Source organism: Vulpes lagopus, chromosome 1, assembly GCF_018345385.1.
Source record: "Vulpes lagopus strain Blue_001 chromosome 1, ASM1834538v1, whole genome shotgun sequence".
In the NCBI taxonomy this organism is placed as follows: Eukaryota; Metazoa; Chordata; class Mammalia; order Carnivora; family Canidae; genus Vulpes; species Vulpes lagopus.
In genome coordinates, this window is record NC_054824.1 from 154,829,324 (window position 1) to 154,854,404 (window position 25,081).

The window sequence follows — 25,081 nt, forward strand, 5'->3', positions numbered from 1 at the left end:
CACACACACAAAAAAAGGAAATTACTCAGCCATCAAAAAGAATGAAATCTTGCCATTTGCAATGATGTGGATAAAACTAGAGGGTATTATGCCAAGTGAAATAAATTAGTCAGAGACAGATAAATACCATATGATTTCACACGTGTGGAGTTTAAGAAACCAAACAGATGAACATAGGGGAAGGGAAGGGAAAATAAAACAAGATGAAAACAGAGAGGGAGGCAAACCATACCAGAGGCTAAAACTCTGGGAAATACACCAAGGGTTACTGGAGGGGAGGTGGAGGGGGGGGATATAATTGGATGACAGGCATTAAGGAGGGCACTTGTTACGATGAGCACTGGATGTTGTATGTAACGGATTCTACCCATGAGTAATAATATAGTATATATTAACTAAATTGAATTTAGAGAATTTTAAAAAAGAAAATAATGTGGGGGAGGGGGGAAAGCTTTCATAGTAGCTCCAAATATATTCCAGGAATAAAACTAACAACAAAATGACACCACCTTTTTGAGGAAATCTATAAAATTGTGTTGAAGGACATGATTTTAAACCTCCGCTCCTTATTGTGCTTTCTAACACGTTAAAAATTGATTTCAAAAACATATTCTTTGCAACTATAACAAGCGTCATTTAAGAATGGGGGGAAAGACAGAAAAGCAGTCACACCCCCCCCCCCCCAGTGCCCCACAAGGGTTGATGCACTTGACATCCTCCCCTCAAACGCCCCCACTAGATTGTAAACTTCTTCAGGGACAAGATACTGTTTGTCATGGTCCTCACTCTGCCGCCGCCACCCAACACGTTTCACAGTGCCTGGCACAGAGTAGGCCTTTTACAGTCACAAAACATGAAAGAACTTGAACCACTCTCTCGTCCGCTTTTTCTCCACCTACTTCGACATATATTACGCAATAATGTACAGGAATTGCGCCAAGCCCTCCTCGTGACAGCACGCCCACCAACGCCTCATCTCAGCCAATCAGAATGCTTCGCACCTGTGACCAGGCTCCCCCGCCCCCCCACCCCCACTGCCCCGCGAGTCAGTCTCAGGCTTTTTCTCGGAGCGAGGCCAATGCGGCTGCGCACCGCGCCCTGATTGGTCCAGCGCTGTGGGCTTTGGCGCGCAGGCGCCGGCCTCGGTTACTAAGGGCGGGAGCCCGGCGAGGGCGCCGGGGGCTTGTGCTGTCTCTGGCGCAGGTTGTCGAATCCTGGCCTCGCTCGCCATGCCAAACCGCAGGGCCAGCCGTAATGCCTACTATTTCTTTGTGCAGGAGAAGATCCCCGAACTACGGCGGCGAGGCCTGCCTGTGGCTCGCATAGCTGATGCCATCCCCTACTGCTCTGCTGACTGGGCGGTGAGACTGGAGGTAGTGGGGTGGGGGTGGGGGTGGGGGCGGGGGGGTAGGGAGGCTGCGGGGGGCGGACCAGGCAGTTGGGCAAGTGGGAGGGCGAGGCGGCAAGGAAGGAGGCCTCGAGGAGGCCTATGACTCCTTGGCTCCAGCTGGCGTGAAAGGAAGGCCCCTGTTCCCGCCCTAGGGCAAACCGACGCGGGGACCGCCGGTGAAGTCCTGGCTTCTGCCTCTGGGGCCCGGGGCACTCGGTCCTCATTGCTGCTTCTCTCCTTTCTCTTCTCCTTAAATGTCCCCAAGCTTCTAAAGGAGGAAGAAAAGGAGAAATACGCAGAAATGGCTCGAGAGTGGAGAGCAGCCCAGGGAAGGGACTTTGGGCCTTCAGAGAAGCAGGTAAAGTTAGCCTGAGAAGAGCGCTACCTGCCTGGCACATGGGCGTGTTCAGTAAATGCTGGATGGGTGAGTGGGTGACTTAGTGCAAAGAAGAATTTTTCATTTTTTCTTTTTTTTTCTGGCGTCAGAATGCCTCTGAAAAACCCAACAGGTTCCCTTAACTAGGAGACATGTTGCTATTTGGTAGTGAAAGGCCAGGGGAATCCCTGTTAGGAAACCTGCAACCAATAAACTTTGATCTGCGAGGAGATTGTTGGGTTTTAGGGTTGGTACCAGATGAACGCTAAGGGTTCCTTCCAACCCCTTTATGATTGAAGACCCCCCCCCCCCTTTTTAATGTCTCAGAGTAGCTTGGGCCATTCTATTCTTTTTAAGTGACACCTGGAACAAGCAAGCGGTTGTGTTTAAAATATTGAAACAACAAAACTTGCACATGCTAGTGAATATTAGTATGCCTTATAGGTAAGAGTTGAATAAAGTTTATTTGGGTAAATTTATGTGTAGTAGAATGATAAAGTATTGAATAAACTTTTTCTTATTGGTTTGTATCAGGAAAATTCAGGGTAATTGTGGACTTTTACCCTCTCTGTGTTCTTTTCATTCTGACATAGTAAAGTTCCATTCTTTTAAACTGGCAACATTGGATTGAAATTGAAGAGCACTTTGCTTGCTTTAGGTTTGAGCGATTTTAAATTTGTAGATGTGTGTTTCAGTAGAATTGGTACTTAGTTTATACAAGTGAACCTTTTTTTTTTTTAAACTATAATGTCTTATGCATACTTTGAGAATGTCTTATATCTCATTGAGACTTGAAGTCAGCATAATTGGAGTACTTTGTTGAATGATGTTCTTTTGGCCACTGGGCTGGTATGTATTATGGGATTCAGTGGGATTACTTTAGATTATCAGTAGTGGGCAAATGGTTTTCAGCAATGGTTGAATTGGTTGTTTGCCACTCACTTTTTGATTCAGAATATGTATAGATTTTGCCCTTGTCTGCCTTTGGGTGTTGATGTCACTGACAGATGTGTGCTTCTTTACTCATTGGGTTCATTGGCCTAGAGAGGTTACTGAAGTAGTCAGTGAGTTGTTTTCCAGGTGTTTTGCTAAACTTAAGTATTTGTATAAAGTGCTCAGTAAGAGTTTGATTATGTGATCAATTATTTTCTTCCTCTTTAGAAACCTGTTTCCACTCCACTGCGGCAGCCAGGCATGCTTGTACCGAAGCAGAATGTTTCACCCCCGGATATGTCAAATTTGTCTCTAAAAAGTGATCAAGGTAGAGTAATCCTAAAATTTTTTGCTTAGATAAATGTGGTTGCTCAGAACACTATGATATGTTGATCAGTAATTATGCGTTCTGTTTATTTTGATCCTGCATTTCAGAATAATTGACTACAAGTATTCAAATGTGCTAAAGTTGTAAAAGATTGGGTAATTTGCATTTGTAGAAATAACATGAGAGAGATACAAGAGAAGATTTTGTTTTATACAAAAATCCGGTCTCTTGATTAATAACCACTTCATAGATTACTAAATATACTTCTTAGATTTAAGTGTTTATAGCTAGATCTTTAGATACATTTAAAGTATAAAGATCTAGCCTAGAAAAGAGCTTAGCTAATAAAAGTCCTTGTTATTTCCTCTGGCTTTTTTCATTGTGTTCTGAATTTACTGAAGATTAATAAACTTTTAATAGTCTTAAATGTGGCTAATCCTGGTAAATAAGAGCCTTCACGCTTTCTCACATTTCTTTCTTTAGAGAATTTATCAGTATTTTTGTGTATATTGGTAAAAAGTAAAGAGTGAACTAAATTGTCCATGGTTTATATCAGAGTTTTTCAGTGCTGATTCTACTTAGCTTTATTTCCCAAACCTCTTGTATTTGTTGAGTACAGGTCACAGCTTTTAAGTCATTCCTGAAATTCAGGGCTTATGTTTAGCTAAATTATGTAGAACTGGCTGCAAGTTTGAATAATTTTGTTGCTTCATGCAGAATGGTTACCACTGTAATTCTTGATAAGTGTAATTATAAACATTTTTATTCATTTAGTTGGTACAGATTAGTTTTCTCTTTTACAGCTCACATAGGATTGATAACAGGAACACAAGGAAAATAGTTTTCAAACTTGGTTTTGTAGAGGGGTAAACTCTCATCTGTTTGTGTTTTCTTTTTTTCTTTTTCTTTTTTAGCTCTTCTTGGAGGCATTTTTTATTTTTTGAACATTTTTAGCCATGGTGAGCTCCCTCCTCATTGTGAGCAGCGCTTCCTCCCTTGTGAAATAGGGTGTGTTAAATACTCTCTCCAAGAAGGTATAATGGCAGAGTTCCACAGATTTATAAATCCTGGTAAGTAGAGCGAAAGATGCTAGATCTAAACAGTATACATTTTATCTTGATTTTATTTAACAGTATTTGTTTTCTTAAAGGCTGATACATAGTTGAGTTCTTAAAGTATAACAAGACTTCATCATAATTGGTTGAAAAATTACTAAGAACTAGGTGTTTACAGAGTTTTTCAGTTTAAGCTTTTAACCTGAGAAAGCATTAGAGTTGAGTGGGATAGTATGCCTAAAAAAATGTGTAGCCTGTCATTTGCTTACCTGTAGCCTTACATCTTGGAATTTTCTAAAGGCTTTTTATGCCTTTTGCTCTTTCATTTCTTTGACCCATCCTTCACCATAGTGATTACTAGATTTTAACTTGATGTTGTTTTGTAACCTTGAAGAAAGTTATTTATCTTTCTGAACTTACTAGCTTATCTGTGAAGTGGGAATAATACCTATTATTGGCTGCTCTAAGGAATACAAAGGAAGATATGGAAATAGCCTAATATTTAATAGTCTCTCCAATGTTTTTAGTATCTCTTCTGGCTATTGCACTCTAGCAAAAGCAAGTAATAATGAAGACCTAGGATTCATTTCAGTTCCCAAGAAGATAGTTAAAGGAACAGTGTACTTTTAAAGGCAAGTAGGAGAAACATATAGGGGGAAGAGTAAAGGAGAAAAGGTTGGGGAAAGAAGATCTTCATCTTTAGTTTTGCCAGTTGATTTAAAATTCATTAGAACAAGCCAGCACTTTTTCTTGTGTTTCAATGGCAGAGCAACTAATCATCCTACTCACACTAGTAAGAGTTGCTGCTTAGGATAAATTAAATAGCTACTTTTGTTCATGTGATTGTAAAACATTAAAAAGATAGAATTTGGAAACTTTTGTTGAGAAATACATACATGAGGCCCTTAATAGGGCCTCATGGACCCCTAGCTAAGACTCCTTTTAGCACAACTTTGCTTTACCTACTATTTCTTTTTTATAAAGAAGTGACTTCCTTTTTAAAGTAGTTTAGACAGTATACCGAAATTCTTTAATAATCCTCATTCCTTTGGTTTAAAAGAACTCTTATGAAGGTTTAATTTTTTTTCGTATTTTCATATAGCAATAACTATTACCTACCAATTGGTCATCCTATGGCATACGGCTATGGGAAAACCAGAGAGCTTCTCCCAACAAAATATTTTGTATTACAGGTGAAATTCCACGAGGATTTCGGTTTCATTGTCAGGCTGCAAGTAAGTATAAAGGAATGTGGTAGAATGATAGGCATTGAATGGATATGTACCTGGTTAAGATTTACTGCTTTACATGGGCACATAAAACATTAAGTTGGGGTAAGAAATTGTTGGAGAATCTTCATAGAAATGGTAAATGATATATGTGATCCTTAAAAACTTTAAAATTGAATAGACTTGTGGGATACTAAAGGATATGACCATATACCTAATAAGCTCTGAACTAAATTCGTCTAGAAACTAGGTTTTAACCAGTTTCCTATGATTAGAATGAAAATCATGGTAATAGTTTTATTTTTAATTTATATTCAAAAAGTTTTTTTTTTTTACTTAACGTAGACAACTAGCCTGTAGAAGTGTTTGAAATTACAAATAAGTTTTTCAAATCTGCCATAACAAGCAGCTATTTGTAATATTTATAATGTTCTTTATAAATGAAGAGAATATTTTTAGAGTCCCCTTTGCTTATGAGCTTTGAGTTTTTTCCAGTCTTAGCAAAAAGTATATAGTAGTCCTTTTTGTGTTTGGGATCAGGGCCATAGATTGAAACAGGTAAGGGAAATTTTTTTAGTTGGTCCCTTTATGTAGCTTTGAATGAAAAAAATTTATAATACAGATTTTGAAGTGTGAACCTAGCTAATCTCCCCACAAGTTACATCACCTGAGGTATTCACTAAATAGGTGGTGGTAAGACAAAAATAGAAACTTAGCTGGTGAGTTAACTTCATTTTTACTTAAGCTGTTTCTGGTTTGTTCATCTGTTGAGTGCCAGATGGGAGTGCCACTGGCCTTACTGTTTATTATTTTGGTTCTGATATATACTTGATTTTTAAAAAGTTTTTGAGGCTTATTTTTATAACCTTTTCACGTTAACCAGATTAACATAAACCTATTAAAGACACTAGGAATGTCTTCTTAATTTAGTATTCAAACTAATTGAAATTGAACACAATTTGTTCAGGAAAGCTCACCAATTTAAACAGGCCTTAAATTGCCAATTTGATAACCCTGGGTAACGTGCCAGTTAAAGAAGATAAATGACTATATTAGACTGACGGCTATGTTAACATAATAACTGAAAATGCTTATGGTGGTGTAATCAACCTGGTGCTTAGGAAAATACCATATTTCATAGAGGAACACACTGAAGCAAGTTTATGTGTGGATACAGTGTGGGTAGTAGCTAAGGAATGTGTGTGTAGATTTTTCAAATGCTCCTGTGCTATCTGGCCTTTTATGAAATACATGTAAATGTAATTAAGTGGATACTTGATGGATGGATGTTTATGGTTTAGCAGTCAAGGAATGTCAGGATTGGAAGAGATATTGATACGGAATCTATTGATTTTTTTTTTCCCCACCCCCACTGCCATGTTCTTCTCTGAAGGGGTACTTCGGGTTCTTATGAGTGCATGGAGGCAGGAAGTTTCTGGCCCTTCTCCTCCTCCCCCACTTCAACCAGAGGAGCTCTGATTCCATTTTATTGGTTAATTTTCTTGAGGGAAGTTCTGCTTTAAAATAAGCAAAGCTTTGAAAACTCCTTTTAGCTTCCTATACGGAAGGTCCATCAGCTTTTAATATTAATTTTCATACACAAAAATTTAACATTGACTTAAGGCATAAAGGATATTAATGAACAGTAGTGCATTCCCCAGTCAGCTGAAGAAATAAGAGCAGTGTGCTGTCATCGAAGGTCCCTAAATCTCTCCTTGACTGCATCCACCTCTCTCTTTATAAGAGAGACCCTATTTAGAATTTTGTGCTAATCATTTCCTTTCTTTTCTGAATAGTTTTGTGAATACTTTTTTTTTTTTTTTTTTAGGAGACAAGTGCACACAAGGGGTTGGGAGTGGTGGATGAGGGGCAGAGGGCAAGGGTGAGAGCAAGAGAGAATCCTAAGCAGGCTCCATGCCCAGTACAGAGCCCGACTCAGGGCTCAGTCTCATGACCCTGAGATTGTGACCTGAGCTGAAATCAGGAGTTGGATGCTTAACCAACTGAGCCACCCAGGCACCCTGTGAATATTTAAGTTATGAATTTAATTTTTCTTTTTCAAACTTTTACATAAATTAACATTGTATGCTGCTTTATGTACCTGTATTTTTTCTAACTCAGCATTACCTTTTCCTAATTTTTCTATGGGATTGTCTTTTATATTGGCTTGTGGAATTTTACTACATATCTGCTTATTGATATAATTGCAGATCCCAATTTTCAGTTTGTACCTTGTATTTTTTTTTATTGTCAGTACAATGTCTTTTAATGAACGAAAGTTTTTATTTTTGACTTAGTGGATGTATCAGTCTTTTCTCTTACATTTTGAGGGGGTTTAGTATCTTATTTAAGAATCTTCTTCTACCAGAAGGCCATAAATGATAGTTTTTATTAAGTTTTGTTTTTCATGCCAAAGTTCTTAATTCTCCTGGCATTGACTTATGTTTGGTGTGATGTAGAGATTCTGATTCATTCTTTTCCCATGTGGATAATCCGTTGTCTCAGCATTATTTATTAAATGATCAGTTTGTTCTCAGTATGTAGTGCCACATTTCTGTTTGATGCCTGAGTCTTTCTGATATCTTTATTTTGTTCTATTGGTCTGCTTGTTTGTTTGGTATCCATATTGTTAAACACAAGATTTTAATAATACTTAGACAAGTTCCTTGACTTAATTTTGGAATATCCTCATTATTCTTGACCCTTTGCTGTTCATACGATTCAGAGTTGGAGTATCCTGCTTTACAAATACCTTTGTTGAAATTTAGATTAGAATTACCTTTAAATCTTCAGATAATTTGGAGTGAAGCTTCATGACATTCTATCTGTAAACAAGGGGTGACTCTTTTATTTTTTAGATCTGTAAGCCTTACAACACTTAGAGTCTTCTTCACAAGGATCTTAATATCTTGTTAAATTTATACCTTATAAACTTTGTTATTTTTAAGTGATATCTCTTGAAATTATATTTTTATTTGCTTTTGTATTTTAGTTTTATCCAGCCATTGCTAAACTGTAACTCGAGTTCTTAAAATTCCTTATATAGTCCTGTCTGTGGGATGACATTTTTCTAATCTATATTTTTTTATTTAAAACTTAAAAATTTGTCGTAGGGTACTGGATACGTAGGAATTCTAGTTTCTAATGTTTCACCAACAGCTATGCTGTTTGCTTTATATTTTGTTTCCTTTTTTCTTCATGCATTTTTTTTTTTTTGTATGCATTCTTGATCACAGTAAAGTTCTATTCCCAGTTTGGTTGGAGGTACCAGTTGCACATTTTAATGAACAGTACTTCTGTCTCACATGATTTGTGTCTTTTGTTCATCTGGTAATTTGCTAATAACCAACCTTCCATTCTAGCAGTAAACCCAACAAAGTCACTACATCGCTGTTAAAGAAACTGCTGGATTTGGTTTGTTAATATTTTGTTTTAGGATTTGTGCATTCATGTTAAAGACTGAGGATAATTTTACCTAATTTTGTTACCAAGGTTGCTTTGCCCTCCTAAAATGGGTTAGAGAATATGTCTTTAGTTTTTTTTTTTTTAATTTACCTTTGGTTCTTTTTTATGGTTTTGGTGAAATTATTAATATTGATTTCCCTGAACATTTAAAGTTTTATGTCTGATAACCCTATTATAGAGATCTTTTTGGGTCTGTTTATCTTGATGCTCAGTCAAGGTACCAGATTTCTTCATATGTCTGATCATTTTTTTTGAGTGCCAAACAGTAGATGGGAAAACTTGTTATTCCTCTCCAAAAAAAAAAAAAATGTGATTGCTTTTGGCAGAAAGCTTCTGTCACTAGCCATCTCAGAGCACCTTAATTCAATTTCAGGGATTGAGCTAATACAAAATTGGGTTCAGATATTTTAAGAGTCCCATCTATTTCTAGGTGATCTCTGAAAAAGGAAAAAAGGCACATTACCACTGAAGGACCACTTGTGAAATTTGTAATTGACTTCATAGCATAAACAGTGGAAGCCAGAAGACAGTTGAATATTTTCTAACTACATATTTAACATATGCAAGTAATACTGGAGTAATATATTTTTAAAGATTTTATTTTGGGGGTGCCTGGGTGGGTCACGGTTAAGCATCTGCCTTCGGCTCAGGTCATGATCTCTTGATCCTGGGATCAAGCCCTGCATAGGGCTCCCTACTCTGCAGGGAGTCTGCTTCTCCCTCTCCCTCTGCCCCTGCTCACATGCACATGCATTCTCTCTCTCTCTCTCTCTCTCTCTCTCTCTTTCTCTCTCTCTGTCGCAGATGAATAAATAAATTCTTTCTTAAAAATTATTTTTAGATGGGCAGCCTGGGTAGCTCAGTGGTTTAGCGTCGCCTTCAGCCTGGGGCGTGATCCTGGAGACCCAGGATTGAGTCCCACGTCAGGCTCCCTGCATGGAGTCTGCTTCTCCCTCTGCCTGTGTCTCGGCCTCTCTTTTTCTCTCTCATGTCTCTCATGAATAAATAAATAAAATCTTGAAATTATTTTTAGGTAATCTCTACAGTCAACATAGGGTTTGAACTCACAGCCCAAAAACCAAGAGTCACTTTCTCCACCAGCAAAGCCAGCCAGGTGCCCCTGGTATAATATTTTTAATTCTTACAAGTCTAGGTCTGTTGAAAACTACTAATTTTCTCACACTCTAAATCTCCTATTCTAGAATTGATAAGTGCTCAAATTTCCAGTGAACCCAAATGCCAGAATCAAGCTTTCTAGGATTTCCTTCCTCTCCAAGACTTTGGACTCCTGATTCTCACTGCAGTTTTATCTCTACAGTGCTTTCAAGCAGGTGTTTCATTTGTTCAGTTTCTCACTGTCATTATCAGAAATTGAACTCTATCCTTTTATATAACTTTATGCTGAAATTCATAATTTGATCTCCTCAGATACAAGAATGATTTAAAATCTGTGCTGAATAACTTCAGTAGCTGAAATACCTTTGGATCTCCTTGTATCAGTTTTGGTTTGGTTTTCCTTTTTTCATGTACCTGGTTATTCATGTAGACTAAAAAATTCTTTTTTGAGAATGGCAAATTTATTGGTATTTTTTATTGGTACTTACTAAAATGTATTTTAGAGCATGTGGGGCAGGGAAGAGGAAAGAGGGAGAGAGAGAATCTTGAGCAGACTCCCCACTGAGCTTGGAGACCAATTTGGGCTTCAGTCCCAGGACCCTGTGATTATGATCAAAGCAATCAAGAGTCAGGCACTTAACCAACTGAATCATGCAGGCACCCCAAATTTATTGGTATTTTAATGAAGACCTTCATTTCAGTTGTTTCTCTCCCATCTTGACCTTAGGCTAATATTTCACTTAAGGTAAGAAAAGAATACATAAGAGAAGCATGTTATTTTAACAAACAGTAAAATTACAAAAGTGGAAAGTTTGCTTACTCAAAGCAAGTTGAGTTCATGTATCGTGACATAATTAAATCATGTAAGAACTAATAGTTCTATATACATTTCCATTGTTTGGGGTTTACTCTAAACTTGAATGCAAATTAACAAAGTGTTGGGAACATATACAGGTTACTTCTCTGTTACCTATTAAAAGAGCTCAGCGAGTAGTGATTACCAATAAAATCATCTGAAGCTGCCTCCAGATTAAACACTGTAGTTGTTTTCAAGGAAATCATTAGACTGTTTCTTTTATCTGTGACTATGCTTTTAAATATGTGTTTATCACATTAACTATCACAAAAATCTTTTTTGAAACCCTGTAATACATAGATCGAACAATGTATATGTGGTCAAAGATCCCATATGATGTGTGTAAAGATGCGTTTTCTTTCTTTTTATCTTTGGTACCTGAATTGTGCTTTTGAAAGGCTGTTTATATATGTTATATATTAACATATATATACATCGAATTATATTACTGTACTAAAATAATTTTTTTATTGTCTAAATCAAATTCACTTTCACAAGTTAGTAACTTAAGCTTTAACCGAGTTATAGAAAATACATTATTCTCCTCTTCATTTTCATGCGATGTTGCTTTTTGGGTGTTTCTACCTTTAAAAAAAATAGCCAAATATTTAATATTATATATTTAAGTTTTTGGTAGTTTGTTATTTGAAAAGAAACCACTTCCTTGTGATTTGCCTCAGGATTTGATGGAAATGCTTATAGGAACTGGCTAATAACAAAAACCAAGGGAAGCACATTCAAAATACTTACTTTTGTAGCAAATGGTCTTTGAAGACGAATAAATAGGTAGACCCACTGAAATGGTTGAAGTGGGCTGTTTAGAATACTCAACAATTTATATACAATTTTTTAATTTTTTTCTAAGGAGCTAAGTATTTGTACCAACTGCTAGCAGTGCAATACCTTGTTTATGATGACTTGAAACAAAACAAATGCCTATGAGGACAAAAGCTGTATTTTGATTCTCTAATATACTTTCAGTATATAGTTCCATAACCTTTTCCTCACAATACAATTCTCCCTCTCTCATAAAGCTATTCCCGGGAGCCAGACAGTTTAGGTTCAGGGAGTTAAGAGTAATTGTTTGCAGTTTAAATAGACAGTAACTTTATACCTCCCTTTTAATGTGCTAATAGTTGTGTTTAAAAAAATAGAAAAGTACCATTTCTGATTTTTTTTTTAAGCGAAGGTCTTGAAATCTGCATTTAAAACATAAAGTAATTCTGATTTCAAACTTATTTGTGTTCCACCACTCAATCTTAAAAAAGGCGGCTCCAAGGGTAATCTTAATAACCATTCTTTAAAAAAGGAAACTATTCCTTTTAACTTGACACTCCACACTCCAGTTTCAAAACACATGATTTGTCTTGGTCATGGACATTTCCAAGATGAGATTTTATATTTTGCTCCCGTAGCTTCTGGTTATCAGAGAAACCATGCTTTACTTTATTGAAGGAGTTTTGGTCCTGCTAATGTTGCTGTATTCCTTCCAGTATTTTTCATCTTTATCTTTGCTTCTGGAGGCATTTCCTTTGGTTTACTGTCATCGTCTTCATTAAAAGCTGCTGCCGCTGAAAAGGGTTTTGAAACAAGAATTGGAACAGTTTTTTTAAGGCTTACTTGATCTGAGTTTGATGGATATGGCTGGCTTTCTTTGTCATCTAACTACCTGTGGCAAATCCAGACTTGGATATTTTTGTAGACTTTTTTGGGAGGTCTGCAGGCTGCTGCTTCAGCTGCTCACTTCTCAGCGCAGCAACTGGAACTTTCCCCTCCATTACTCTGGAGGCTTCAGTTTACCATGGCTTCTCAGGCCTCTATTCTCCCACCTTCCCATCTGCCATTTTCCCTGCCATGCTGAAGAAATGATTTTAAAGTAATTGAAAGCTAATAATGATGTTCCCTTCATCCAGAGAGGATTTATGTTTGCTAGACAGAAAAATATTTTTTTTTTAAGGTTTTATTTCTTTATTCATGAGAGACCCAGAGAGAGGCAGAGACACAGGCAGAGGGAGAAGCAGGCTCTTTGTAGGGAGCCTGATATGGGACTCGATCCCTGCACCCAGGATCACATCCCGAGCCAAAGGCAGGTGCTCAACCACTGAGCCACCTAGGCGTCCCTCTTTATGTGCTCTTGATATCCTCAGGTAGTTTAAATTTTTGTGAGCAGTTGGTCTGAATTACTTGGTCCATTTTTTTACTGGAAGTGAAACCTTAATCCTACAACCTTTGAAAAAGCAGTCCTTGCTATTAAGTTCTCCAGCCTTATATATAAAACAGATTCATGAATGGCAGATGGGAATAGTGAACACACATAGGCTCAGTCACTTAAACCGGGCTTGAGTCCTGACTCCATTGTTTGCCAACTATTGACCTCTGCTAACTTTTGTGATTCTCAGTTGTGTCTTCTATAATATGTGTGTATGCCCTTCTTATAAGATTATGGGGTAATATAAAGTACCTAACTATAATTAGGCTTGGTACTAGTGCTTAAATATGAGTTACCCAGTACCTTGTTCCTGTAACCCTTCTTCCTTACCCATTTCATAATACTTACTTTGATCAAATTTTGAACTCCTTACTCCTTTGTATTCCCTTCAGGTGATTCTAGTCACAAGATTCCTATTTCAAACTTCGAATCTGGGTATGACCAAGCAACTGTGTTACAAAACCTTTATAGGTTTATTCACCCAAACCCAGGAAACTGGCCACTTATCTACTGCAAGGTAATTTCATTTTAAGAATTTTTTTTAAGGCATGTACTAAAAGACCCATGAAAGGTACCCAAAGAAAGAATGTTTGCTTGTGTGTTAGCTGTGTGTGGTAAAACATGTTCATTCTGAATTGTTTTGAATGTGATTAGGTATAATAATTTCTGTGGTATTGGAAGGATTTTGAAGACTGCAAAAGCTGAATGTTATCTCTAATTTGGCAGATCTCATGTTTTTAGTTTCTCCTGCTGAAATCCCTTTTTTACTCTGAAGAAAGGGTGCTCTAATCTGTACACCTGTCCTAAGTAAGATCACTGTTTTTTAAAAACTTTGTAACAATCTCTTGATCCTCTTTTGTAATCTTTAGAGAGCCTTTATTCTTTATTTTGTCTAATTCTTTTAGGCTAGGAGTTGAAGAACTGGATTTTAACATTACTATTTTAGTGTAACCATGAACAGATTACCTTATCTTTTTCTGAACATTGGTTTCTTCATGTGCCTACCCTAGATCTCCTTTGCTTTTCACAGAGTCTCTTAGCATCGCTTTATAAATGTTACTGGTTATTAAAAGCAGTAGTCTTTTAAAATGTATGTTGCTCTTTTTTATGGTTCTCATTTAGTTGTCACAAACTCTTCAGTTTTTCCCTTCCTGCCACCCCCACTTCCCCAGTTTGAAAGGACAGCAATTGATTAAAATTAACTCAGTGTAGGAGAAAATACAAGTAAATTTTTTCCCTTCTCCAGTCTGATGACAGAGCCAGAGTCAACTGGTGTTTGAAGCATATGGCAAAGGCATCAGGTAAGTAAAACTAGGTCACTGTTTAAGTGCATTGTAACATCTGTTATTTCCATTTTGGTATATATGTTCTGTGTACCTAAATTCAGTAATGTTTACCTTTTTCTGTTTACCAATGGAAGAAATCAGACAAGATCTAGAACTTCTCACTGTAGAAGATCTTGTAGTGGGAATCTACCAGCAAAAATTTCTTAAGGAGCCCTCTAAAACCTGGGTTCGGAGCCTCCTAGATGTGGCCATGTGGGATTATTCTAGCAACACAAGGTATTTATAAGTGATTTTGTGATAGTGGTTTTGAATTTGTGAACTGACAAAATATGACAGGGTTAGTCTTTTCTTTTTTTTCGTCAACAGACACTATTTTCCTATGAAACCTTGGAATCATTATTTCCTTGAATAAGATTCCATTGATTGTGCCATACATTGTCATGTTGTCTACAGCTAAAAGCAAAACACATTACCAAATAACTGAGATGGTGCTTTATCACTTAGAATTTTTGTACTGATGAAAGAATACATTTATTTAAACAGATGTTTTATTACATGGGATTTTTATACTACTTACCTATAAGAAGTATGTCAGTGAAATAAATTGAAAATATTTTTTATTTTGAAATAATTTCAGGTTTACAGAAAAGTTTGCAAGAATAGTACAGAAAAGAAAAAAGGAATAGTACAGAAATTTAAATAAAAACTTGAAAATTTTGAGTGCAAAGTAAGACTGAGAAACTATTTCAGTTAAAGGAGTCTAAAGAAACCTGATAACTAAATGGAGCATGTGGTCCTGGGCAGAATTCTAGACTAGATTTTTTTTTCTTTCACTATAAAAGACATTATTGGAACACTAGCAAAATATGAATATGGCCTTCTGATTTGACAATAATATTGTGCCAATGGCAATTTCTTGTTTTGATAATTTTATTGTATATTAACACAAATTAAATTCAATCCAAGATCACCTGTTGCATTTAGTTATCAGGTTTCTTTAGACTCCTTTACTCTGAAGTAGTTTTTCAGTCTTACTTTGACTGTTTTGTCTTTTTTTCAAGTTTTTATTTAAATTTGTGTCAACATATAGTGTTTCGGGTATAGGATACGGTGATTCATCACTTACATACAACACCAAGTGCATTCCTTAATGCCCATCACCTGTTTAACCCATTCCCGTACCTTCCTCCCTCCAGAAATCCTCAGTTTGTTCTCTGTAGTTAAGAGTCTCCTGATTTGTGTCTTTTCTTCCCCACCTGTGTTCATCTGTTCTGTTTCTTAAATTCCAGTTAGGAGTGAAATCATATGGTATTTGTCTTTCTCTAACTTATTTTACTTAGCATAATACTCTCTAGGTCTATCCACGATGTTGCAAATAGCAAGATATCATTCTCTTTATGGCTAAGTGATATTCCAGTGTGTGTGTGTATACCACATATTTTTTATCTATTCATCAGTTGGTAGACATTGGGAAATGCTCTTTCCATAGTTTGGATATTGTTGATGATGCTATATAAACATTAGGTTGCATGTATGCCTTTGGATTAGTATTTTTGTAACTTTTGAGTAAGTACCTAATAGTGTAATTGCTGGATTGAAGGGTAGCTCTATTTTTAACTTTAGGAACCTCCATACTGTTTTCTAGAGTGGCTGCACCACTTTGCATTTCCACCAACAGTATAAAAGAGTTCCCTTTCCCCACATCCTCACCAACACCTGTTGTTTCCTGTGCTGTTAATTTCAGCCATTCAGACAGGTATGAGGTAATGTCTCATTGTAGTTTTAATTTGTATTTCTCTGAGTGATATTGAGCATCTTTTCAAGTTAGCCATCTGTACGCCTTCTTCAGAGAAATGTCTATTCATGTCTTTCACCTTTTAACTGGATTATTTGTTTTTTGGATGTTCAGTTTTAGAAGTTCTTTCTATATGTACAAATAGCATTGGGAAAACTGGACAGCCACATGCAAAAGAATGAAACTGGACCACTTTCTTACACCATACACAAAAATAAATTCAAAATGGATGAAAGACCTAAACGTGAAACCTGAAATCATCAAAATCCTAGAGGAGAACACAGGCAGTAACCTCTTCGACATTGGCCATAGCAACTTCTTACTAGATGTATCTCCTGAGGCAAAGGAAACAAAAGCAAAAATTAAACTATTGGGACATCATCAACATACATCAACATATAAAAAGTATCTGCACAGTGAAAGAAAAAATAAAAACTAATAGGCAACCTTCAGAATGGGAGAAGGTAGTTGCAAATGACTGACTTTGAGTTTCATGATCTTAACTTTTTTTAAGATTACAGGCCAGTTGCTTTATAGAATGTTTTAGTTTTAGTTTGCCTGTATTTCTTCATGATTAGTTTGAGGTAATATATTTTAGACAGGAATACCACAAAAATTAGGTCTTCTCATTATGTCATATCTGGATGCATATGATGTCCAGTTCCATCACTGATGATAACTTTGATAACTTAAAATAGTCCTTGCCAGGGATCCCTGGGTGGCGCAACGGTTTGGCGCCTGCCTTTGGCCCAGGGCGCGATCCTGGAGACCCGGGATCGAATCCCACATCAGGCTCCCGGTGCATGGAGCCTGCTTCTTCCTCAGCCTGTGTCTCTGCCTCTCTCTCTCTCTCTCTGTGACTATCATAAATAAAAAAAAAAAAATTAAAAAAAAATGTTTAAAATAGTCCTTGCCAGATTTCTCCCTTGAAAAGTTACTGGTTTTCACCTTGGAATTATTTTGTAGGGAGATATTTTGAGATTTGGTAGATAATATCAAACTTTAGTCTGCCTCATGGTTTTCACATCCACCGATGACTTTTGCCTGAATCAGTAATTATTATGTTTCTAAATGGTGAGTTTTCTAATCCAGCTGTTCCTTTTACATTTATTAGTTGACATTCTGTAAGGAAGAGCTTTGCTTTTATATATTTTTTAAGATTTATTTATTTATTTGTCACGGGGAAAGGAGAGGGAGAGAGAATCCTCAGGCAGACTTCCGTCTTAGCAGCAACCTGACATGGGTTGCTTGGGAAGATAACCCAAGCTGAAACCAAGAGTCAGCTGCTCAACTGACTGAGCCACCCAGATGCCCTAAGAGCTTTTATTTTTAAAAAATAATTTAGGAGTATAGAATCATGGATTCCTATTTTATCAAAAGGGCTGCAATCTGTTACTATCAACTTAGTTTTTATGCTCAGTTTGATTTAAGGCCAATGGGAAGCCCTTCAAAGCAGTGGTTTGTCCTTTTGACATTTCTTCATAATTCTTTGAGTGCTTTGCTTTCTGACTTAGTGTTGCAGGCTTATCTTTGTGCTTTCCCTGCTTCAGCTTTGGATTACCCATTTCTCCAAGGATCCCTAGTTCCTTTAAATGGAAGACAGCGTTTAGGAGATAGAATGTGGGTACGGGTATGCTCATTCCTTCTAAAGCATCACTGATTATCCCCTGTAGTGGAGAGAGCTACAGATATATACAGCCTCTACATACATTTTTATGTCTATCTCACCATGAGTTCATACTGAATACCTATAATTCCAGTTCAACACATACTGTTTTCTAGTTTTCCACTTTTCTATTTTTGTATTTTCCCTCTCTGAGTAAAAAACCTGGTGTTCAATATTCTTACTTGTTTGTTCAGTCCTAGAATTCAGTCTTAGGATACATGAACTAAAAGTCAGTTGTTTAAAAATTGAGTGATATTACTGTAAAAAATTAATAGTTCAGAATTTGCTTTCAGTTGTTTTTTAGTCTGAAGGCATATAGCCAAAATACTTTGCTCAAAAGTTATCTGGGTTGGTTTAACCCCTTTTTCAGCATGGTTAAAATATTCCTTTGAAATATAATTGCGTCCATTTGCTTGTTTTATTCCATTTGTTTTTCCCCATCCTTACTGATTCTCTTACCTTTTTAATGTGTTTAAACAAAAAAGTATATTCAGAAGTATCACTTCACTTCTGTCTAGCTCCATGAAACTCCTTGGATTGCATTATATTTATAAATTAACTTGGGGAGAACTGAAATGTTTATAATGTTGAATTCTATCCAAAGACAAGAGATTTGTCTTTCCATTTCTCAGATCTACTTTTGGGTCTTTCAAGACCTTTAAAAGTTTCTCCTACAAGTTGTGCATATCTGGGACTGGCAAATTTTTGTGGAGCAGTTCTTTGATAACTTTCCCTGTTCTATGAAAATCGGTTTGATTAGGCTTTTTGACTTTAATAGGATCTGTTTTGGTAATCTGTACTACTTCCAGAGATTTTACATTTTATGTTTCCAAATTTCTCAGTTGTTTGGTGAGCCCATTCAGTATGCAGAATCAGGTCTTATTCCTGGAGATTTTTATTCAGTTGTAGTTTATTGGTTCTGTTCTATTTAATTTCTTTTCTGAAGGGAGTCCAGCATATGTTTGTAATTTAGTTCTTTTCTGATGTAATTTTATTTCCAGAGTTTTGTTAGCTCTTACTTGTGTTCTTAGTTTTGAAATTTCTCATTCAGGGCATGTTATCATATCTTAAAATTCTTGTTTGAAGATATTTAATTCAACACAGAGTGTTATGTTATAGTTTTCCTCCCATGATTTTTTGACTGGGGAGGGAAGGAAGGTAAAGAGAGGGTTATCAGCAAGAGTGTTTTCAGTCTCATTTTCAGTTTTCTTGTAGCTTTCTGTAGATCAAGGTATTTTGTTCCTTTGTATTTCTTGGACATGGCTGGTGTTTTGGAGATTCATAGTTCAAGTGCTCCCTCTTCTGTCAGTGTACCAAACTAATTTCTTTGAATGCTTTCAGGGTAGCAGGGGTGTGGTTGTGGGGATTCCTGTTTTTCTTTAGGAATTTTCAGGACAAAAGAAAACAATTTCTCCCCTTTTGCCTTTTTTTTTCCCTCCACACAGTTTTTTTTTTAATTTTTTTATTTACTTATGATAGTCACAAGAGAGAAAGAGGCAGAGACACAAGCAGGCTCCATGCACGGGGAGCCCGACGTGGGATTCAATCACAGGTCTCCAGGATCACACCCTGGGCCAAAGGCAGGCGCCAAACTGCTGCACCACCCAGGGATCCCATTCCACACAGTTTCTAAATAACTCTTTCCTTCCCTCCCTTCTAGACTGCCTCCTGAAACCTCACAGGCACTTTTAAGTTCCTTTGCTGTAGTCAGTACCCTGATCTATCAAGATTCTGAATATTTATAGATCTTATCATTGTGAAATGATTGTGACTTAATTTAATCTTAGGATCTCTATTTCCCTTCTTTCTCTCCCCCAGTGTTTTGTGGACTCTACTCTCCCTATAAAGCCATATAAAGGGTCAGGTGTGAACTTGAGAAATTACTCTGTTGAAATTAACAGGTTTTTTTTCCTTGTGCATTTTTGGTGGGAGTGTAAATTGGTGCAACCACTGTGGAAAACAGTATGGAAGTTCTTCAAAAAATTAAAAATAGAAATACCATATGATCCAGTAATTCCATTTCTGGGTATTTACCCATAGAAAATTAAAACTAATTGGAAAATATATATGCACCCATGTATATATTGCGTTATTGCCTTATTTGCAATAGCCAAGATATGAAAGCAACCCAACTGTCCATCAATAGATGAATGTATAAAAAGGATGTTGTATGTGTGTATAGAGTCTCACACACACACACACACACACACACACACACACACACAATAGAATAATATTCAGCCATAAAAAAGAATAAGATCTTACCACTTGCAAAGCATGGATGGATCTAGAGGGTGTTATGATGAACGAAGAGAAAGACAAATACAGGATTTTACTTATATGTGAAATCTAAAAAACAAAACAAAAGCAAAAATAGGTTCATAAATACATACAACAAACTAAACTGATGGTTGCCAGAGGGGAGGGTGGGGAAATGGGCAAAATGAATAAAGGGGGGGGGGAGTAGGAGGTATAGGCTTCCAGTTATGGAATGAATATGTTTTGGGGATGAAAAGTATAGTATAGGGAATATAGTTAGTGGTATTTTAATAGTGTTGTATGGTGACAGGTGGTAGCTACCCTTGTCAGCATAGTGTAATGTACAGTCTTGTGGAAGTACTATGTTGTACACCTGAAACTAATGTAGCACTTGTGTGTCAATTATACTTCAATTAAAAAATGAAAAGTAATTTTAGAGGAAGGATAAAGTGTATATGGTTACTAGAAGAAAAAAAATAGGTCTGAGCAAGTATTCTACAAAGAAATGTCCTTGGTTATGTCCATATTTAGAAATCAGGCTGTATAGCTGAGTAAGTGCTCTGTATTCAGTGGGTATTATGAATTAAAATGAAACATACATAATGGGTTTTTTATGTATTTTTATGCTGGTGTATTAAAATTCTTCTTTGCCACTGACACCTACCTTTTCTGTGAGTTTGATGCTGGTTCTTTCTTGATCTTATCAGATGATGTCAGCAGAAAGTATTCAGACACAAACCAATACTTTCTCAAATAATCTTCAAATGGTTTATTGACTAAAATGAGTTGCAATTGCTTATCATCAAGAACAAGCAAATTTGTACATGTTCAGGCAACGCAACTAATTCTAGATTGACCAATAGCAATTGTAAAATACCTTCAATTGTAAGATGCATTCCAACTTCAGTTAAAATGTGGAAAAAGAAGACATGTTTTAAAATTGAAGAAATACAGGGTTGAGCTCAGTTGAATAAGTACAGGCTGTAGCAAGGGTAGATTTGTTTTAAGACACTGAGGCTTGTTCCATGGGTTTTGTTAACGATGAGACTATTACACAGTACTGTAAGCACTTTGTAACAAGCTGCTTTGAACAGGATGGATCTACCTTTTTCTGAGCTGCTTAATGTAAGATTCCAATATGTAGTATTTAGGAGGGAGATTGGGTTGTAGTAGCCAACAGAAGCTCTTGTTGGGATCAGTTAATATAAGCAGGTGGGGCTCATTTCAAACACTATCTTAAACTTTTGTTTTTACATTAAAGTTTTTTGTTTTTTTGGTTTTTTTACATTAAAGTTTTTAATAAATTTTTGATAAATGTCTCTAGCTTTTGGAGAAATGGGTAAGTGAAATGGGTAGATATTGGTGAAATTGAGTTCAGTTAGACTAAGTATCGGAATCTTATTAAGCAGGCTATATTTTGAAGGCTAGAATATTTATAACTTTTATAAATCTCCCATTCTCCTGGTTACTTCTTGTCATAATTAATTTACTGTGTATGACCTATGGATGAGACAAGGCAGCTTTTATTTAATCAACCAGTATTTATTGAGGATCTTCTCTGTCCCAGGCACTGTGCTGCGCTGAAGGTAGAGTGGTGAACAAGATTAATGTGGGTTCTGCCTTCATAAAGTTAACATTTTAGTGGGAAAGTGAAACAATACAGTAAATAATAAAATGGTAATTTTGTGATCAGTGCTAAGGAAATCAACAGGATATTGTTCCTCTTTTAGAAGAGTGTATAGAAAGACTACTTTCTAGAATAGTCAAGACTTTTTTTGAGGATGTAACCTTAAAACTGAGATCTGAAGCAAGAAAGTAATGCAAGCATGTGAAAAATGTAAAGAAAAGCATTCTGGGAAGAGAGGTGCAAAAGCCTGGAGGTGAAAGCTTGGTGTTTACTGGAAATTGTTGTCAGTGTGACTGGAAGATAGTGAGCAAAGGGGAGAACACACAAGGTGAGGTTGAAGATAGATATAAGGATTATAAACACCATACACCTTCTTCACTACGGAAAAGAATCCCCCCCCCCCCCTTAGCAACCATCAGTTCTCTGTATTTAGGGGGGTTCAAGAAGGAATTTTATCAAGCAGGGAATTCACAGAATGATTAGGTTTCTAAAAGATGGCCTGAGCTTTTAATGGATATATTGAGAGGAGGCAAAAAAGGAAGTATAGTCTAAAACTATTAGACTATTTCTCTGGTCCAGGCAAGAAATGGCTTGCAGGGAGGTGACAGTAGAAATGGAGAGGATTAAGTAGATTTCATCTTGGTAAAAACCAGTGGAACTTGCTGATGGACTGGATACAGGAAGAGAGAATGAAAAGAAATAAAGACCATACTTAGGTTTGTAGTATATACTTCAGGGTAGATGGGGAAGAGAGAGAAGAGCAAGTTTAGAATGTTTTGAGGCCCTGGTGAGGTAAGATCTAGAAATAACAAGGAGGCTGGTGGTTCTGGCCTACCACTCTGGAGAGGTTTGGGTAATGCCAGTACTCATTCATTATGTGCCAGGCACTGTTCTGGGCCCTGAAAATACAATGAAGAGAGACTAGTCTTCTGTAATGGATCTTACAGCATATGGACGAGGTCACTCAGAGAGAGGGCATAAAGAGAAGAGGACCCAGCACAGAGCCCTGACAAGTTCTGACATTTTAGAACTGGGCAGAGGCTACTTTTGGAGCCCTCAGTAGCTCTCAGCCTGCAGTTACTATCATGTTACACATATTGCCATAGCCGCCATCATTGTTGGTTTGGGTTGCAGATAAGAGGAAGAAAACTAGGATCATAGATACAATAATTTCACAGATCTCATTGGGATACTTGTTGACGGAGTGGAGATGTTTACTTTGGTTTTCTGGATTATCTCATTCTTTGGGGCTGTGAGTTGTGTCCTGTCTTGATCTTTTCATGTTGCATGCTTTCTTTGAATGTCTGATTGTCCTTGGTTATGTCCATATTTAGAAATCAGGCTGTATAGCTGAGTAAGTGCTCTGTAGTCAGTGGGTATTATCAACTAGTTGGACTTTACTATAGGGGAAGCAGATGAGGGAGCTAGAGGTTACACTGAGACAGAATCCTAAATGCCAGAGGTTCTCCAAGAGCAGTTTACTTCTTTGTACAAGGTCAGGGAACTCGACTATTCTTTGTACAGAAGAAGTTCAGCTTCCTGTCTTACTCTGCTTTCTGGCCAGGGATATCTGCATGGATTCAGAGTCTCTCTTGACTTCTGGGAGGCATATCTCCTTCTGTGCAGCTGTTTCTGTGAGAAGTGAAGGCTGTGACCTCCTTTGTCTAGTTACTACTTCCTCCTCAGTTCCCACTCCTGCATTTACTTTCTGTATCCCACACATTTGTTAAACTCACTTCCATGGAGGTCTCCTTCTGTTTTCCCTTTATTGTGGACTGCTACTGTTTTTATTCTTTGACTTTTGTTTTCATAGTATTGGGATCAAGAGGAGATAGATTTGTTTATTTTAAGCTAGAAGCCTCAGCAATAGTAGTTTTTAAGGGGTGAAATTTTGTATATTGATGTCACTTTAGAATAGTTTTTTCTTAGCCCAATTTGTTGAGTTTTTGATTTAACAAATCCTTGGGCGGCTCTTGTACATAAGGCCTGAAACTGGATTCAGTGGGAAATATGGGAAAGGGCAACATGATTTTCTTTGGCCTCAGTGTCTCCTGGCTGACAAAAGCAATAAAGCATGTAAAGATGCTGGAGTTGTGTGTGATAATTTCTGATAACTGGTGTTTCAGAAGATGATGATACATCAGGGAGAAATTACATCAGTGTAAGGGCTAAAAATGTATGCATTACCTTATGAGGTAAATTTTTTATTTGGTTCTGCTGGAATGATGCATAGAATTTCTCTGAGCAGAGATTTGGGTTGAAAGGAAGACCTTCCAAGAGAAGAAAACGACCTGAACAGTGACTCAAAGGACAGAAAGCACATGAACTGTTGAAGAGAGACTAGTGATTCGGTTTGACTAGAGTGTAGAGCCTCTGTAGCTGCCAGGTGATCCTGCTTCCTTAGCAAGGTAGAGGCTGGGCTATCCTTGAAAAGGAGGAGGAATCATCCTGAAATACGAGGAAGGGAGATTATTGCCACCTTTGGAGATAGGAAAAGAGGAGTCTCAAGGCCTTTATGCTACATGTCATTTGAGTGAATGAGAGTGTTAGATTGTGACCTCATAACTTTAGAATTTCATCAAAGAAACCCATCTAAGAGGTGTTAAAGCTAGGGCTAGATTTGTTATTGCAAAGTGAATGTTAATAGCTTAACAAAGTATACAAAGCAGTTCTGAATTTTGATAGATACTTAGAGTGAATCTTCCTTTACTAGAAAATACACTCATATTTTTAGGGGGATTGGTGGAGTGATTTTGAGGAAGAGAATCAAGAAGAAATAAGTCAGAGAAAGACCAGTACCATATGATTTCATCATATGTGGAATTTAAGAAACAAAAGATTATGGGGAGGGGTTGGGAAGGGAGGCCAACCAAAAAACTATGATGGTTATGGGGTGGGGGGTGGGGGCTTAAATAGGTGATGGGGATTGGGGAGTGCACTTCTGATGAGTACAGGATGATGTATGTAAGTGTTTAATTACTGAATTGTACACCCAAAACTAATATTTACACTGTATGTTAACTAACTGGAATTTAAAGGAAAACTTAAGTAAAAAGAGATGAAAACACCGTAATTTTAAACAATGTAACTGTAGGTTGGAGGCATTTTTCCCCTGGGGTCAGATTTCCATAGGCTTGTTCTTGGGTTTGTTTTTAATCCTAGAATACATTGTTGGTTTTTCAATTGCTTTTATTTCAAATATGATTTATAATGGAAATGTGTATATGAGGCAGTAAACTTGGTTTTAAGTTCCAGAAAAGGAGCAAAACTAACTGGGAATTTAAAAATTACTTGATTCTGTGTGCATATGTAAGAACATAGGCTTAGTTTCAACTTGAGCCTTCATTTTAGAGTTAAGAGTTTTATGAATCCTATTTACTGAGTGACTTTTTAGAAAAGCAATGGGAGAAATTCTTAATCTCATATTTAGATAGTCTTCTATTCAGTTAAGTAACTTTCATTAAGTGTAAATAACTAAGTTTTTACATTTA

The 25,081-nt window shown here is 36.8% G+C and overlaps 1 protein-coding gene across 2 annotated transcripts in view; it reads left to right on the plus strand.

Moving 5' to 3' along the window:
• The first annotated feature begins 1,169 nt into the window (after nucleotides 1-1,169).
• Nucleotides 1,170-25,081, plus strand: part of MAEL (maelstrom spermatogenic transposon silencer) — a 29,588-nt gene continuing 5,676 nt past the window's right edge. Inside the window, exons 1-8 of one of the 2 annotated variants that reach the window (XM_041769649.1) lie at nucleotides 1,170-1,373; nucleotides 1,656-1,748; nucleotides 2,928-3,027; nucleotides 3,942-4,097; nucleotides 5,276-5,317; nucleotides 13,350-13,474; nucleotides 14,204-14,258; nucleotides 14,378-14,519. In XM_041769649.1, coding sequence (XP_041625583.1) covers nucleotides 1,230-1,373; nucleotides 1,656-1,748; nucleotides 2,928-3,027; nucleotides 3,942-4,097; nucleotides 5,276-5,317; nucleotides 13,350-13,474; nucleotides 14,204-14,258; nucleotides 14,378-14,519 — 857 coding nt within the window. In that variant the 5' untranslated portion in view covers nucleotides 1,170-1,229. The remainder of the gene's footprint in view (nucleotides 1,374-1,655; nucleotides 1,749-2,927; nucleotides 3,028-3,941; nucleotides 4,098-5,275; nucleotides 5,318-13,349; nucleotides 13,475-14,203; nucleotides 14,259-14,377; nucleotides 14,520-25,081) is intronic. The other variant, XM_041769657.1, reaches the window with a different exon arrangement.